The sequence below is a fragment of the Trifolium pratense genome, linkage group LG7 (genome assembly GCF_020283565.1).
Source record: "Trifolium pratense cultivar HEN17-A07 linkage group LG7, ARS_RC_1.1, whole genome shotgun sequence".
Classification (NCBI taxonomy): Eukaryota; Viridiplantae; Streptophyta; class Magnoliopsida; order Fabales; family Fabaceae; genus Trifolium; species Trifolium pratense.
The window spans coordinates 42,338,376-42,352,840 of record NC_060065.1 but is presented as its reverse complement, the minus strand read 5'-3'; the positions used below and the strand labels follow the sequence as shown (position 1 = coordinate 42,352,840).

General features: G+C 32.4%; 3 protein-coding genes across 4 annotated transcripts; 1 reads left to right on the top strand and 2 right to left on the bottom strand.

Annotated features, from left to right (window-relative positions):
* Positions 1-1,887: 1,887 nt before the first annotated feature.
* LOC123895029 (ubiquitin domain-containing protein 1-like) lies at positions 1,888-5,634 on the top strand. Its single transcript, XM_045945216.1, has 4 exons — positions 1,888-2,049; positions 2,869-2,991; positions 3,902-4,021; positions 5,257-5,634. Exons 1-4 carry the CDS (start codon positions 2,013-2,015, stop codon positions 5,319-5,321), a joined length of 345 nt encoding a protein of 114 aa, XP_045801172.1. The 5' UTR covers positions 1,888-2,012; the 3' UTR covers positions 5,322-5,634.
* A 68-nt stretch (positions 5,635-5,702) lies between these two features.
* Positions 5,703-7,105, bottom strand: LOC123895028 (senescence-specific cysteine protease SAG39-like). The gene is made up of 2 exons (XM_045945215.1): positions 6,603-7,105; positions 5,703-6,473 (listed from the first exon to the last, which is right to left on the bottom strand). The coding sequence occupies exons 1-2, from the start codon at positions 7,033-7,035 to the stop codon at positions 5,881-5,883; spliced, it is 1,026 nt and encodes a 341-aa protein (XP_045801171.1). The 5' UTR covers positions 7,036-7,105; the 3' UTR covers positions 5,703-5,880.
* A 793-nt stretch (positions 7,106-7,898) lies between these two features.
* On the bottom strand, positions 7,899-13,055 carry LOC123895027 (DNA polymerase delta subunit 3). 2 transcript variants are annotated; one of them, XM_045945212.1, is made up of 8 exons: positions 12,756-13,055; positions 12,575-12,630; positions 12,334-12,458; positions 11,349-11,508; positions 9,658-10,085; positions 9,056-9,538; positions 8,663-8,786; positions 7,899-8,216 (listed from the first exon to the last, which is right to left on the bottom strand). In XM_045945212.1, exons 1-8 carry the CDS (start codon positions 12,822-12,824, stop codon positions 8,105-8,107), a joined length of 1,557 nt encoding a protein of 518 aa, XP_045801168.1. In that variant the 5' UTR covers positions 12,825-13,055; the 3' UTR covers positions 7,899-8,104. The 2 variants fall into 2 exon arrangements, with proteins under 2 accessions (XP_045801168.1, XP_045801170.1); XM_045945214.1 differs by having other exon boundaries at positions 9,056-9,535; positions 12,756-13,007.
* Between the last annotated feature and the right edge of the window lie 1,410 nt (positions 13,056-14,465).

The window sequence follows — 14,465 nt, the reverse complement described above, 5'->3', positions numbered from 1 at the left end:
CAAAAACGAGCTGATGAGTGATGACAACAAGGGAAGCGGCTGATTGCAGTCCCTGAGCCCAACCCCGAGAAGACCCAAAAGGAATGCACGATTTCCTTTGAAAACCTCTATATACGGTTGCTTGTAGCGCGCGATTGCTCTTTAACTCCTTTACCTTAGTTTATCATTTTTTACACATCTATTGATCAATCTCCTCTCATTATCATTTGACCTTCAAGACTTGCTTATGGTTACGATATGAGGGACTCTAAACACTAATCTATGAGTCCATTTTTCTATTAAATCCCCTTAGATATAAATTTTCATAAACTTACTTCCAACCAAATTATACAACATATATATTTTTAAAAATATCATTATGCATAGGAAATATAATATTTAATATAAATGTAAATCATATCTTATAATTAAAATATTTATAAAGATAAAAAAACTATAACTAGACAAAAAAAAAAACTATAAACTAAAAAAAAATACAATTAGACATTCAAATTGCATATTTTGATAATTCAAATTTTTTTTTTGTGCATATTTTGTAAATCTCAGTGTAATTTTTTGATTTTTTCACATAACATAATTCTCGACCTAAAATAACATTGATCCAATTATTGTTAGACACTACAACTGTCTACAAGTAGGCATCGCTTATACTTCATCCGTTCCTATTTATATGTCGTTTTAAAAAAAAAATTGTTTCAAATTATTTGTCGTTTTAATAATTTAAGGTTATATTTTATCGATTATACTCATTGTCAATTACTTTCATCTTTTTCAATAAAACTAATTAATGCTATATATTTGGAAAATTAAAGTTTTTGTTTTTTTTGTACATAATATATTAAAATTTATTGGAAAGAGAAAATGTGTTAAAAAAAATAAGTATTTATTGCTAATTAAAATTAGGGTATAATAGGAAAATAAAGTGCAAAAATACATTTTATTAATTTGTTGTTACTATTTTAAAATGACAAATAAAAAGGAACAGGGGAGTATTTTTATAGAAAAGGCCAAAAACACATGTTTTATAGTTTTTTTTTTGTTTTTTATTTTTTTATAAGCAATGTTAGTTGTTAGTATTACAATGTTATGTTAATTTTTTTTTCTCCTTTGTCAAGACTTGAACCGTCAGGACTTGAACTCTGAACCTCATGTTCCTTAACCCTTAGCTCAAACTAGCTTACTCATGTTCCTTAACCCTTAGCTCAACTAGCTTAACCAGCTGAGCTACCCATCCCATCCCCACATGCTTTATAGTTAATTTTCAAACTTTAGTTCAACATGCTAATATAAAAGTCCAGACTCTTCTCTTAAATTCAATTTATGTAGAAAATAAACCCTAAAAACTTTTTTTTTAATGTTATAAACCCCAAAAACTAAATTACCTTTTATAAAAAATTAATTCCCTTAATAATTTCTTTAATGTGTATTATTATTATTATTTTATTTTGACTAATGTATAAATTACTCTCTCTAGTTCTTAATAGTATAAGAGAAGATTAAGTTACTAGGTTTGGTCTAGTGGTGAGGGATTTAGGTAGTACATTATAGGTCCTGGGTTCGACCCCCAACTCATTGTCAACAAACAAAAATAGTATAAAAAAAATTTGTTTTTTTAGATTCATTGAGTTTCTAATACATTAAAAATGCAACTTAAATATAAAAAATAAATTAAAAATGAAATTAATCTAAAAAGTAAATCTTCTCTTATATTAAGAACTATGAATTATACTAATGAATTATAATTATAAATAAATAGGAAATTGTAATTTTAATTTTATAATTGGGTATGTAATTAATAATAATAATAATAATTAATTAATGAATGAATAAAAAATAGGTTTCTTAATTTTTTTTATCAAAAAAGAGGTTGTAGAGTGTACTCACTCACACCCATTAGAGAAGCATACGTCATTGACTTGCTTGCAATCTCTCACTCATCAACCCTTCTCTTCTCTCTTCTCTCTTCTCTCTCTCTTTCTTTACCTTCTTCTGCAAAAAAACAAACCTCTTCAATGGGTTGTGCTGGATCCTCTCAGTCCAAGGCTGATGGTAATTAATTTCTCTTTTTCTCTCTTTTTCAGCTTAACTTTGTCTAATTTACATTGTAATTTCATAAATCTTCACTAATTTGATTATGGGTTTGCTTCAAAATCTGTTCTTTCTGTGGTTTTGTGTTGTAATTGTGAAAACCTCATCATGTTAACTTTGAACAACTCAATTGCATACAAACAAAAATCTTTTTTCTTGTTTTTCTTGGATATTTACTTTATTTAATTATTTATTTATTTATTTTAAGCACTACTTAATTATCTTATTTCAATCTAATTTTGTTTTTAATTTGTTTGGTTGCTTTGCTGCTAATGGTTTTATGCTAGTTATGTGAATTTACAATGTGCTGAAATTAAGTGTTTTGCTTTGTCTAGTTCTCTTAATTGGAGACCTTTTAGTTTAATTTTTTAGTGGTTAAATTGAGGTTAAAAATTGGTTCTTTTTTTTTTTTTTTTTATTAATTAGTTTAGTAGCTTTGAGATTGAAACTTATTGGAATTTTTCATGATTGGATCCTACTTCTGTCTTTGTTTGTTTGGAAGCAGTAGTTTGTTGTAAATATTTCGGACACAGCTGAATGACGATGATGATAAACAACTTTTACACAGTGTAGAATTGTTTAGATGACATTGATGATAATGATCCTTGTTATTGTTGTTGTTTTAGTTCTTATTTTCATTCATTATTCCAAATGTTTGTGGTTTGATTTTTCAGTCATTTTGTTTTCTCAAGGTGGAACTGTCTTTGGTGGCTTGTTCTTGGTGCCAATGAAGTTTAATTTCGACTGCTGTTAACATAAACTTTTGAACGATTTTAACAGGGACTGTAAAAAAGATCCGAAAGCCTAAGCCATGGAAGCATCCTCAGCCCATAACAAAGACTCAGCTAATACAATTGCGTGATGAGTTTTGGGACACAGCTCCTCACTATGGTGGCCGGAAAGGTATTATCACAAATTCATAAGTTAGGTTACTTGGGATATCTCAAGTTCTATTCGTGATTAAATTGACTTAGAATATAAGGAGGTTAAATGGAAATGATTGCTTTCTATGACATAACTCACTTCCAATATTTGACTGCATTGCTCTGATTTCTTTGTTTAGATTATTTTCGCTGATTTAAATTAATCACTTGTAGCTTACTGTTTTGCTTTAATCTCAACTCATTTAGTATGGTCATCTCGTAAGATGCCTCTACCTTTATAGACATGATGTTGTATAATAGGACTGTGTTGTCACTTGCGGATTGCTGAAGATAGCGGTTTGTTCAAACTCGGTTATGCTACAGTACTATAGTGCTGCTGAAGCCGCTACTTGACGAGACTTCCCTCTTACTGGGAGAGTCTTCACTATTTGTTTGTTTTTCACATTCACATGATAGTGCCATGAATCTGGCCATGAGATTGAACTGTTTTGTCTAGAAAAAGTTGGACATGAAGCTTCAACTTAAAGGTACTAAGATGGCTTGTTGTGGTAAAAGAACTTGAACTTTGTGTAGATTGATTAATTTAAAGCGCTTCATGTTGTGTTAGAATAGGTTTTCAATATTTTTTTATGGGTTAGTCTTTTTCTTAAGCATAGTTTGTTTTCTAGGCAACTTATGTATAAAATTAAGAATCTTTGGACAAGATTAGATTATTCACTTTTTTAGGGATGGTCTTCGTTCACCTTCAAACTTTTTATTTTGTTCTGTCATTGCAAATCATAATCAAACGGCTTTATCCATTCTTGCATTTATCGAATATGATGGCTCAGATACAGAATGGCTGTCTATAATCTGGTAGTCAGATTCTTCATTTCTATCTTAATTTCTTTATGTAAATTGAAATCTGTATCTGATTTTCTGCACACTAGAAATTTGGGATGCTCTTCGAGCTGCTGCAGAAGCTGATCTATCTTTAGCACAAGCAATTGTGGATAGTGCTGGAGTCATTGTCCAGAGTTCTGATTTGACAGTATGCTATGATGAAAGAGGTAAGTAATTTGATCATTTTCGATTCAACTATATACTATGTTTTGAATAAAATTATAATTAAAAAAACGGCTATAATATGATTTGGTTTCTATATAATCTGAATCTGTCTTTAATAAAAAGTTAAAGAACTCTGTTAATTCAATTTCCTTTTGATTTCAAAAGTTGATTGATGTTTAAGAAATTAGTAATTAATATGAAAGGGATGCAGTAGCAACTTTTATGCCATGCTCATGAACCATGTGGGCTTCCAACAGCACTACCATACTTTTTGCCTTAATTATCTGCGGTACAGATATGATGGAATGGTTGTATCATGTGACATCCTCCTTTATTGTGGATTATGGTGGTGGAGTACATAATACATTGCACTTTTGCAGAAAACTCGGTAGCCCGAGATGGATCCGGATTCTGTGCAGTCGGAGAGAGGTGACTGCACTGTAGTCGGTCATATCTGGACCCTTTGATTAATATTAGACGGTCCATATTTTTAGCTTGAAGTTTTATATTTTAAAAACAGTTGAAATCTGATCTTAAAATTTGGACCGTCCAATATGGATCGGACGGTCCAGATATCCTGACTGCATGCAGTGTGACTGCACAGAATCCAATTCCGCCCAAGACTCAGATTCCCTACAGTCGGAATAACCACACATCTATGCAATCACACACGATCTCAACCCTTCAATCTTAATCAGACGGTTTGAATTTTGACTTTTGTGAAACAGGTCAAAATCCAAACCACAAAGTTGGAACATGGCATGTCCGATCTTGATTAGATGGTTAAAATCAACAATAATGTGATTGTGTACAAATTATCTTCCCATTATTGTAATACCCCCACCAGCATTATCTTCCCATCCTAGCTGCCTTACCACATAAAACATGTGTTCTCACTATCAAAATTGATTCTTTTTTGCACGTGTTTCATCGAAATTTATTACGCAGAAAAGTAAACCAACCATTTGGGGGTTCTTTAAGATTCTCTTACAAACATCAATCAGGCTTTTGAAAAGTATAGTACAGAAGTACAGTAAAGAGATAACACTAGCTTTGCCTGAGAATGGAACTTGCTTTGAAGCAAAATTCTTGGAAATTTATTCGAATTTGGATATACTTAAGTTAGTTCATGGCGATCGATGCTCAGAAATTGTACTAGTGCTAGAAATAACAAGTTAATTTCTTGCAGTTTTTAATCAATTTTTTCTTGTTCTGATTCTTGGTGCAATATTTGCAGGTGCAAAGTATGAGCTGCCGAAGTATGTTCTGAGTGAGCCAACTAACTTGATTCGAGAAAGCTAATAACAAGGAGTAAATATAGTAAACATTCATGGGAAGAAGCATATTGTAAATCATGTATATTTTTATCTCATTGATTTGGTTGGTAACTTTAATAGGGTAGTAACTTTTTTCATTTCCAAATGTACTCTCTCACCCTTGACATATCTACCTTTATGTTTCCTCAATCAAAAATTGAACAAAAATGATGTCTGTTCTGTGTATCAGATGATGATGAAGTATCATCACTTTTAGGCAAATACATACTCCATTTTGTATCTTCCTTGATGAGTGAAGTGCTATATGATAATTAATTACTTAAAACATTGATTTTAAACAGATGAATATTTTGTTTGGATGCTTATTTTTTTCTCATTCATTTCTCTATTATATTATAGTAGCTCATAATAAAAATGACTCTTTTTCATTGTATATAGTAATTGATAATTACAATGGTTCCATGTAGATGATACATTGAATATATAAACAAAAGCATGCATGGGAGATAGATATGATATTCACAAGAAAATAAAAATACAATAGAACTATACATAGGTAGGAATCATGGTGTTAAATGTTATAATTATACAGTTGGATAAGATGGTTGCTTTGCAATGCCACATAGTCCTTCTGAATCATCTACACCCCTTTGTATCCTGATGTAACCTTCTTCACCCCATTGAGTTCCCCATGAGTTCTTCACCAACCAATACTCGGTCCCATCGTCGCTAACACCATAACCCACTACAGCGACACCATGATCCAAGTCAGTTCCACATGAACCGGTAAAGACACCACTTGTGTAAAATTGAAAGTCGTTGCCACTAGCATCAATGGCAACAGAAACTGGTTGATTAGCAACAACTTTTTGTAGTGCTAACTCATCGTTGATGGGGACATTCTCGTACCCGGAAATCGTAGCAGCAGAGATACCTCTTTCATTTGTATTGCATGTTCCATCAACACCTTGATAAGGGTATTCAGCTTCGGTGCTGAGTCCGTTATTTTTTATGATGAATTCAAAAGCATCATCCATAAGACCACCCTCACAACCTTGGTCTTCACCATTTATGTCACAATCAACAAGTTCTTGTTCTGATAAAGAAACCAAATTTCCTGTACTCAACTTATGAATTCCTTCGGTTGATGCAACGGCGGAAAATGCCCAACAACATCCTACAATTATTAAATCACAACTATTAAAATGACTAAAGAAAGTTATTAAGAAACCAAAAGCACAGATAGCATAAGTTAAATTGAATAATGCGCACGATCAAACTGGTTCACTCGGGAGTAAAAACTTACCACATTTTCCTTGATCTTTTATTGGTGTCACTGCTCCTTGCTGCCTCCAATCCACCGCAGTTGGTACATCACTTACATTTTCATACTTAAAAGTAGTTGTACTTGAGTCATGCAAATAACCATTGAATTTGTTTCTAGATGCTACAAACTCATGGTTAGCCAAGTCAGCAAAATGATTAACGCCCAATTTATAAGTTTTATTTCCAACATTGTTGGAAGTTTCAATATAATTCACATTTTCTTTGAATATCCCAAAACGTTTTTGCCTTTCATGTAAATCCTTGTAGACTTTGCCATGCTGTTTCATCCATTGCTCATGCTTCTCATACATAGGATCATTTTGGAGAGTACGAGATGTGGCTTGAAAAGCCCATAATCCTAAACAAAGAAACAAAGCAAATGAAATATAATGCACTTGAGTATTTATAACCATGGTATATCAAGTGCAATGTGTGACAATAATAATTGGAACAAACAAGGATGATTAATTAGTATAGTAGATGAATGTGAGAAAGAAGTGTTGTGTATTTACCAAGATTTTTTCATGTATTTATAGCCAAGTTAATGCTTGAATTGTAGGAGTATGTATATTAGTTAATTAATCTTTTAGTGCTAAAAACAACTCTCTTTTCTACGTACTTGTGAGAATGTTTTGAATAAGACACACTTGTGGCAAGCGGAACGCTAATACTTTGGTTTTTTTGTAATATAAAATGGGAAGGTATATCACAATCAAGACTATTTTTGTTTCACGACAACAAAACAGAGTTGAATAAACAAATAATTAAGGATATTAAGTTAATTGTATAATACTATCTTCTACTCCTATTACAACATATTAAAGGAAAATATATAAATTAGTGTGGACCCATGTCTTTTCTTAGCAAGGCTCAAACAGAATTAGAGTTTGAACAAATATTGCCACCTTCACACTTCACTTAGTTTATAAATGAGAATTTGTAGGGAGCTTGGGAGCTCATAGGCTTCAAATAGATGGATGACTTGGTTAGAGATTTGAAGCCATACTTGAAGTCTATGACTTGGTTAGATATTACATCAATTTTTAATTGGTACTGCAACTTAGTCTATTTAAGTTGTTGGATAAAAATTGCAGCTCACATTGTGACTGATAAATCGAAAACTAGAATCTGTATTATGCGATTTAAAATTAATTGCCGAAATCACTTCAGCAGTGAATGCTTCCTCGTCTGCTTAAACATTTACTTTCATCAAACAACAATTTCTTGTGCCGTGACCTGTATGTGCGCTATGCTTGTTTGGGTAAAATAGAAGTTATATCAGCAAATGCATGTATACAAGAAAAGGAGTACATAACACATTTAGGGTATTTCAACTATCCCGAATACAGATTACACAGAAACACAAAACTAAAATGGAACTAGATCTACATAATGCAAAATCCTCACAATCACAAAGCACCATTGATGAATTATCATGCAAGAACAGTCCCTTGAATAACGTAACTCTTCGGGAAGATGGTTTCATACTTTCTTGAAAAATGAAAGAAGATTGCCCTGTTTGGGATCTTTTGAATTTAATGCTTTCTTGCTTCCTCCTTTTCCAGTAGCTGGTGGCTTCTTAGTTGCCGGTGCACTGGAAATGCAATGAATAAAGTTAGTCGTTGAAAACTGACAAGCTTAAAACTTACAGTAAAACAGTAAACTATTTTCCAAAAATAGGATATTTGAGTTTAAACAACACATAAAAGTACATTGGGGAAGTATACAAACTTCAAAAGTTTTAAAATGTTATTGCTGACTAGAATGGACAATCAGCTAGTAAAAATGAGCAGTGAACTGCTTAAATCCTTGAATTGCATATATCAAGCTAAAGTCATTTCAAATTTTCAATATCTTGAAATCACGATTTTTCAGTCAAACCTTGAAGAAACTTTAGAAATACCTTGCAAGTTGCAAAGCAAACCTAATGAGGAACCATTTTATAGGGGGACCTAACAAGGTCTCATGCAGCCTTTGAAAATGGTTGTTCCCATAATTTCATTAATTTGGTTTAAATGTGAAGTAAGTAATAACACTAACCTGTTGACAGCATTGGTAGATCCATTATTGTCCGCTTTCTTTGCAACCGTATCAGTCTTCTTTGCTGTAACCATATCAGCTTTCTTTGCCTCTATCTCCTCCCCCTCCCAGAATACATCAGTCACTGAAGAATAAACATAAACTTAAGAGACATACAGATATATAATATAAAGGAAGTGCAAAAGAAGTAGGTTCACCCAAAAATAATGCATATATAGGTGAGATTTTCTTAAAGAAGTTATGGTGAATGAAAATTTTGATAAGGATCACCCAAAAATAATGCATATATAGGTGAGATTTTCTTAAAGAACTAGGTTCAAAACATAAGTGCAAAATTAACATATTATAGTCAATGAGTCATACATAAAGGTAACGTGTATGCTAAATGGGTACCTTCTCTTCCTCGTTCATCAATCCTGGTCTTCATCACTTTTCTCCTCTTAGTTGAATCTGGAGCGGCCATTTTTACACTATCCTTTTTTACACAAATTTCTGGAGCACTACTGTGCAACTTCTCAGTAGATGATTTCCCAGCAGTTGTGCACTTGGTGATAACTGATAAATCTTCTCTTGGTGGTTGGAAAACTTTTTTCTCAACTCTCTCTTCCTTAACCAATGGTTTAATTTCTACCGGCAAATCAAAATTCAAAGGTTCTTTCTCTAACAGGTTTTTGTCATTTTGTCTGGAATCTTGAGACAACTGTTTACTAGGGACCTCAGGTGATGCTAAATTGACGACATCTTCATCTTCATCTGACAAATCAAAGACAACCCTCCTTTTCCTATTGGATGATCTTCTTAAGGGGACACCTTGATTGTCATCATCACTGTCTGCTTCTGCTTCATTAGCACAAGTTTGGGCATTTTCAGTAGCTTCTGAAAAAATAAATTATGTCGGTAAAAATATTGGAGATGTATTATAACTATAATCATCCAGAAGGATCTCAAAATCTAAAAAAAAAAAGCATATTCAATAAACTGAAATGTAAACCAACCAGAAGGATTCGAAATCGTGTTGCTATTTTCTGCTGGCACAGAGCATGGCTTGGGTTTTGCAGATGGACGACCCCAAAAGCTTGCCAACGAACCGCCGGTAGCAGAGCCATTTTTATCAGCTTGAACTTTCTTTTTTCCTGTGGGCAAGAGAAGGGACTTTTCTTTCTCTGCAGTAGGTTTATTGATGTTTTCATGAACTACAGCATTCCCTGTACCATTGCTTTCACTCTTGAAATCTTTCACCACATTCTGTGATTTGAGATCAACTTTCGCAATAGAATTGTGTGCTATGTTTTTCGGAGGTGGTTGAACAACGTTACTCTTTGTTGATCCCAAACCTACTACAGATTTTATTTGTGGAGTGGCAGAAACTGCCGGTTGGCCATCCACGTTTCTTCGTACAAAAGTGTTAGAGATTCCACAGAACCTGATAAATATGCTAGTTAGCCGCCATAAAACCCCAAACACATCTATATGTATCAATGAGAACATCATCTTATATAAGGACAAGTATACGTGCACGTCCATTCAGATTAAGACTGAGCAGCTAGCAGTAAAAGGAAATAGTTTTAATAATTTTCACTGATGAAATTCTTCTTTAATGATGTTAGTTATTGTGGAAATTAAACCTTACAACAGTGAAAAAGGAACTGGCAGCAGACCGAGATATTGGATTCATCATTTAGGTTTGGGCCAACTTATTGCACACAGATACAATGAAAAAGGAACTGGCAGCAGACTGAGATATTGGATTCATCGCTAGATTTTCACTTCAAAGATTCTCCAATATAAGTTTTATTAAAACTACTTTTAGTTAATCTGAAACAAAAACAAAAAAAAAAACCTTTTCCCCTAATTTTTAAAAGAACTTGTTTTCATCTCTCTTTTTAAATGTTTTGTGCTATCACATGTCCTGGACAGTTGCACCACATTATCACATTTCCCATCGTTTAACCTTCCCTTGTAAAATAGAAAAAGAAAAAAAAATCATATTATTAAGAGTCCCACATTGAATGTGAGATGGCCTAAAGATATGTTTATAAGTGGGGGAAATCCCCACCTTACAAGCCGGTTTTGTAGGCCCAACCCAAAATTCTAACACAGCATATTATATACATTCCACAATATTTTTAGGGAGAAGAAAATAGCACAACAAGGGGGTGGAAAAAACTTAATACCAACCTTTCTTCAAAAACACTAGGGCACTCCATTTCTCCAAAAGACTATTAAGGGAGAGAAATGGCAAGGTTTGGAACAAGTCATGTTGATTAATTCGTCATAAGGAACAATTTGAGTCAATGTACCATTGGAAAGTTATTGTAGTTACATCATACAAATTGTTTAATTTTTATGTATAGCTCTTTATAAATGTAAAATGTATGCATTCTCTGATATACATGAATATATAGGAGGCCGAGTATTCCTACTAAAGCTCACAGAAAACTTTCATAAAGAAAATTCTTGTCTCTGTCAAGTGTACAAAAAAGATAAGTGTTGTAATCCTCACTAGCAAAGTGAACCAAAAAGAAAATTTGTCAGTTCAATACAAGTAGCACCGAGTCTGCTGGCATAATTTTTATAAGCAATCAAACTATTACCACTAACAACAAGACTTGCTTGATGGACAACCAAATGACAAACCAAATCCATATATACTAATATATGCATAGTCTGAAGAAACGGAACGTACCTATTGTCTCTCAAGCAATTATCAACAGAGGAAGGCTGCTTGGAGAGCTCTTCTGCTTGAATGAATTCTGCATTCCAAAGCACAGCTGGATCCTTTGGAATGCTGGGTTGCACACTATATACCTGGACTGAGCAATTTCCATCAAAGTCGTGCTGTGCTTCTGCATAGAAGGTGGGAATTAGTTCCATGTTACTCCTACTTCCTAATGTTTGTAAGGCAATCAAGAGTGACAAGAAATTTCTTTTCTGAAAACTCATTCACAAACAATGTTTCTAAAAATGTTACTGAACAGGTCAACTGAGTTTCTTGATAAGCAGTTCGTTAAATAGAGACAAAATTGAACATACCAAACTGGTGGGTCAGAGAAACACCAAATTAATTCATGTCCTGGTTTAACGTTGGAGAATTAATAAACAAAAATTACTTCAGTTTCTGTAGAAAAAGATGCTAAAGGACAAACACTTCACTTGGAAAATAACATCTATCAGTTATGTTTCTTTTGATCACGGCCCTAATCGCCTGACACTCAAACCGACTGAACAAGCATAAACTAAACAGTGATAAAACTATGAATAAAAAAAAATGACATCATATCAAGCTATATATTATCATTCTTTTTTCGGCGCAATTTGTTCCCCGCGTGCCTTTCATTCATGTGTAATTATCTTGAATATATATAAAGTTATACTGTATTCATTAAAAATATCTTACAGCAAAGGGTTCAGCAGTAGTAAAAAAAATTACCATTAAGGAAAAGTTAAAACTCATTTTCAATCTTATAAATTCATAACCTACGTAGCACTGACGCTTCAGATTTAAGACCTGTCTAGTGTCCGACACATATAGTTACATTCAATCACTTTTATTTACTTAAATTATTATTAGTGTCGATGTGTCAATTTCGTGTCCAGTGTCCATGTCTAACTTTCACAGTACATAATTGACACTACGACTATAATGATTATACTTAAAAAAATCATAGTACCTGCTAGCTTTGGTCCAGTAACAAGCCTTATGTGGTAACTACGATGAGTACTCTTTAACCAGCCAGACAAAGCATACACCACTTCCAACCCACCCTCATGTTTTTCAACAAATTCATGAAGCAACCTACAAGTAACAAAATTTTCAACTTTTCATATACTCATACCACAAAAAAAAAAAAAAAAACCAGCAATTTTAGAAAACAAAGCTTTTTACCCAATTCAGAAAACTAAAAACCCTACCTCTTTGCTTCATCAGATGATATCTGATAATTGCGACTCAGCCACTTGTATGAAACCTGAAATCAAACAAATTTTGATGAAATGAAAGAAAATTAGGAATTTGATAAAAACCCTTGGAAATTGAAATTTAGGGAAAGAGTAAGGGAGAAAGGAAGAGATTTGATCGGAGAGAGTGAAATACCACTTGAAGTTGATCGGAGATTAGAGATTCGATCTCGTGAATCAGAGATAGGGTTTCGATTTGCGACATCGGAATAGAACAGAACGACGACAAAAGGCGCGTTTGGGGGTCTTGTTCTTATTTCATTCGCTTCGTTTTCCCGCCAATATATTTTGTGGACGAAATGAAAATATTTTTTCTGTTTTGATAAAATAAAAGTGATGGAACGGAATGAAGAAGAAGAGATGTTTATTGTAGAGTAAATTCCACTTTACTCCTTCAATTACACTTTTCCCGGTTCCTTTTTTTTTTTTTTTCCCTATCGGTTTTTTGTTTCTTTCTTGGTATTAGCCATTAGCCATTAGGTATCGAGTATCTCTAAGTTTTTTTTTTTTTTTTTTTATTTTTTAAATAAGATATTTATCAACTTTGAGTTTGAGTCACCCTTTTAAAAATAACTAGCCCGACACCCGTGCGATGCACAAGTGTTATGTTGTATTTTATATTATAATGTTGAAAAATTATTCGTATAAATTGTAACAATAAGTATTATAAAATAAAAAAAAAATAAATAATAATAATAATAATAGTATAAAAGTGATGTACTTATCACTTCCTCCAACCAATATATATATATACCTATATGTATAGAGAATGAGTACGGATCATCAAAATTGAATGAAATATGATAATGATAATGGTTATATATTTCAATCCCATAAACTAACTTTTTGCATAACCTTCACTCTTCTCTACAATTATAATGTAACTAAATCAATAATGTATACACTCTTCGTATTTTTTTGTGTGACTAAATTATAAACTCTTTGTTGTTTCTATGAAAACGGTTGACATTTAAATGAGATAAATGTTGAAAGAGAATCCAACTATGCTGATCTTCATTGTCACTAAGGAATGTTATAATAATGTAGAAAAGTGTAACATCTTGTGACATCAATTTTTGGATAATTGGAGAGGTATAATTCAATAATAATGTAGAAAACTGTAACATCTTGTGACATCAATTTTTGGATAATTGGAGAAGCATAATTCTTTATTATTTATTATGAGATTGATATAATATAAAAACAAAAAAAAATAGAGATGAGAATGATATAATATAAGGAAGTGATGTGGCATTATTGTGTGATTTAATTGGATGTAAGTGGGTGATTTGGATTAGGGTTAAGATGGATAGTAAGAGAACTATTTAGGAATTATATATATAGATAATATGAATAATGTTTTTGTTTTTCTCAAGTGTAATGTATAAAAATTCCACACTTGAATGGATAATTGAGATGAGGAATTTTTTTTTCTACCCTTACATTTATCTCTTTACCCCCAATGTATTTTAAATTTTTTTTTTCCTCTCATTCTATCCTTATATTAAAGTGTGCTGGTATGTTAAAAATGTGTTTGTATGTTAATTAAAGTGTGCTGGTGGTATGTTAATTAAAGTGTGCTGGTATGTATGCTTTATGGATTATCATTGTCTTCATCTTTAACTATAGTTTTGTTTACTCTTTTTTTTACTAATAATTACAGTACTCCCTCAGTCACATAATGAGTGAGCTAGTTGACTGCGTCACGCATGTCAATGCATAACTTTGACGATTAATATTTTTAATTGTATAATAGTAAAAATTATAAAAATATGATATTTTAAAAATAATCTTCGAGATGAATCCAACGACATCTTAAATGCTAATATTTGTTTTTATTTATTAG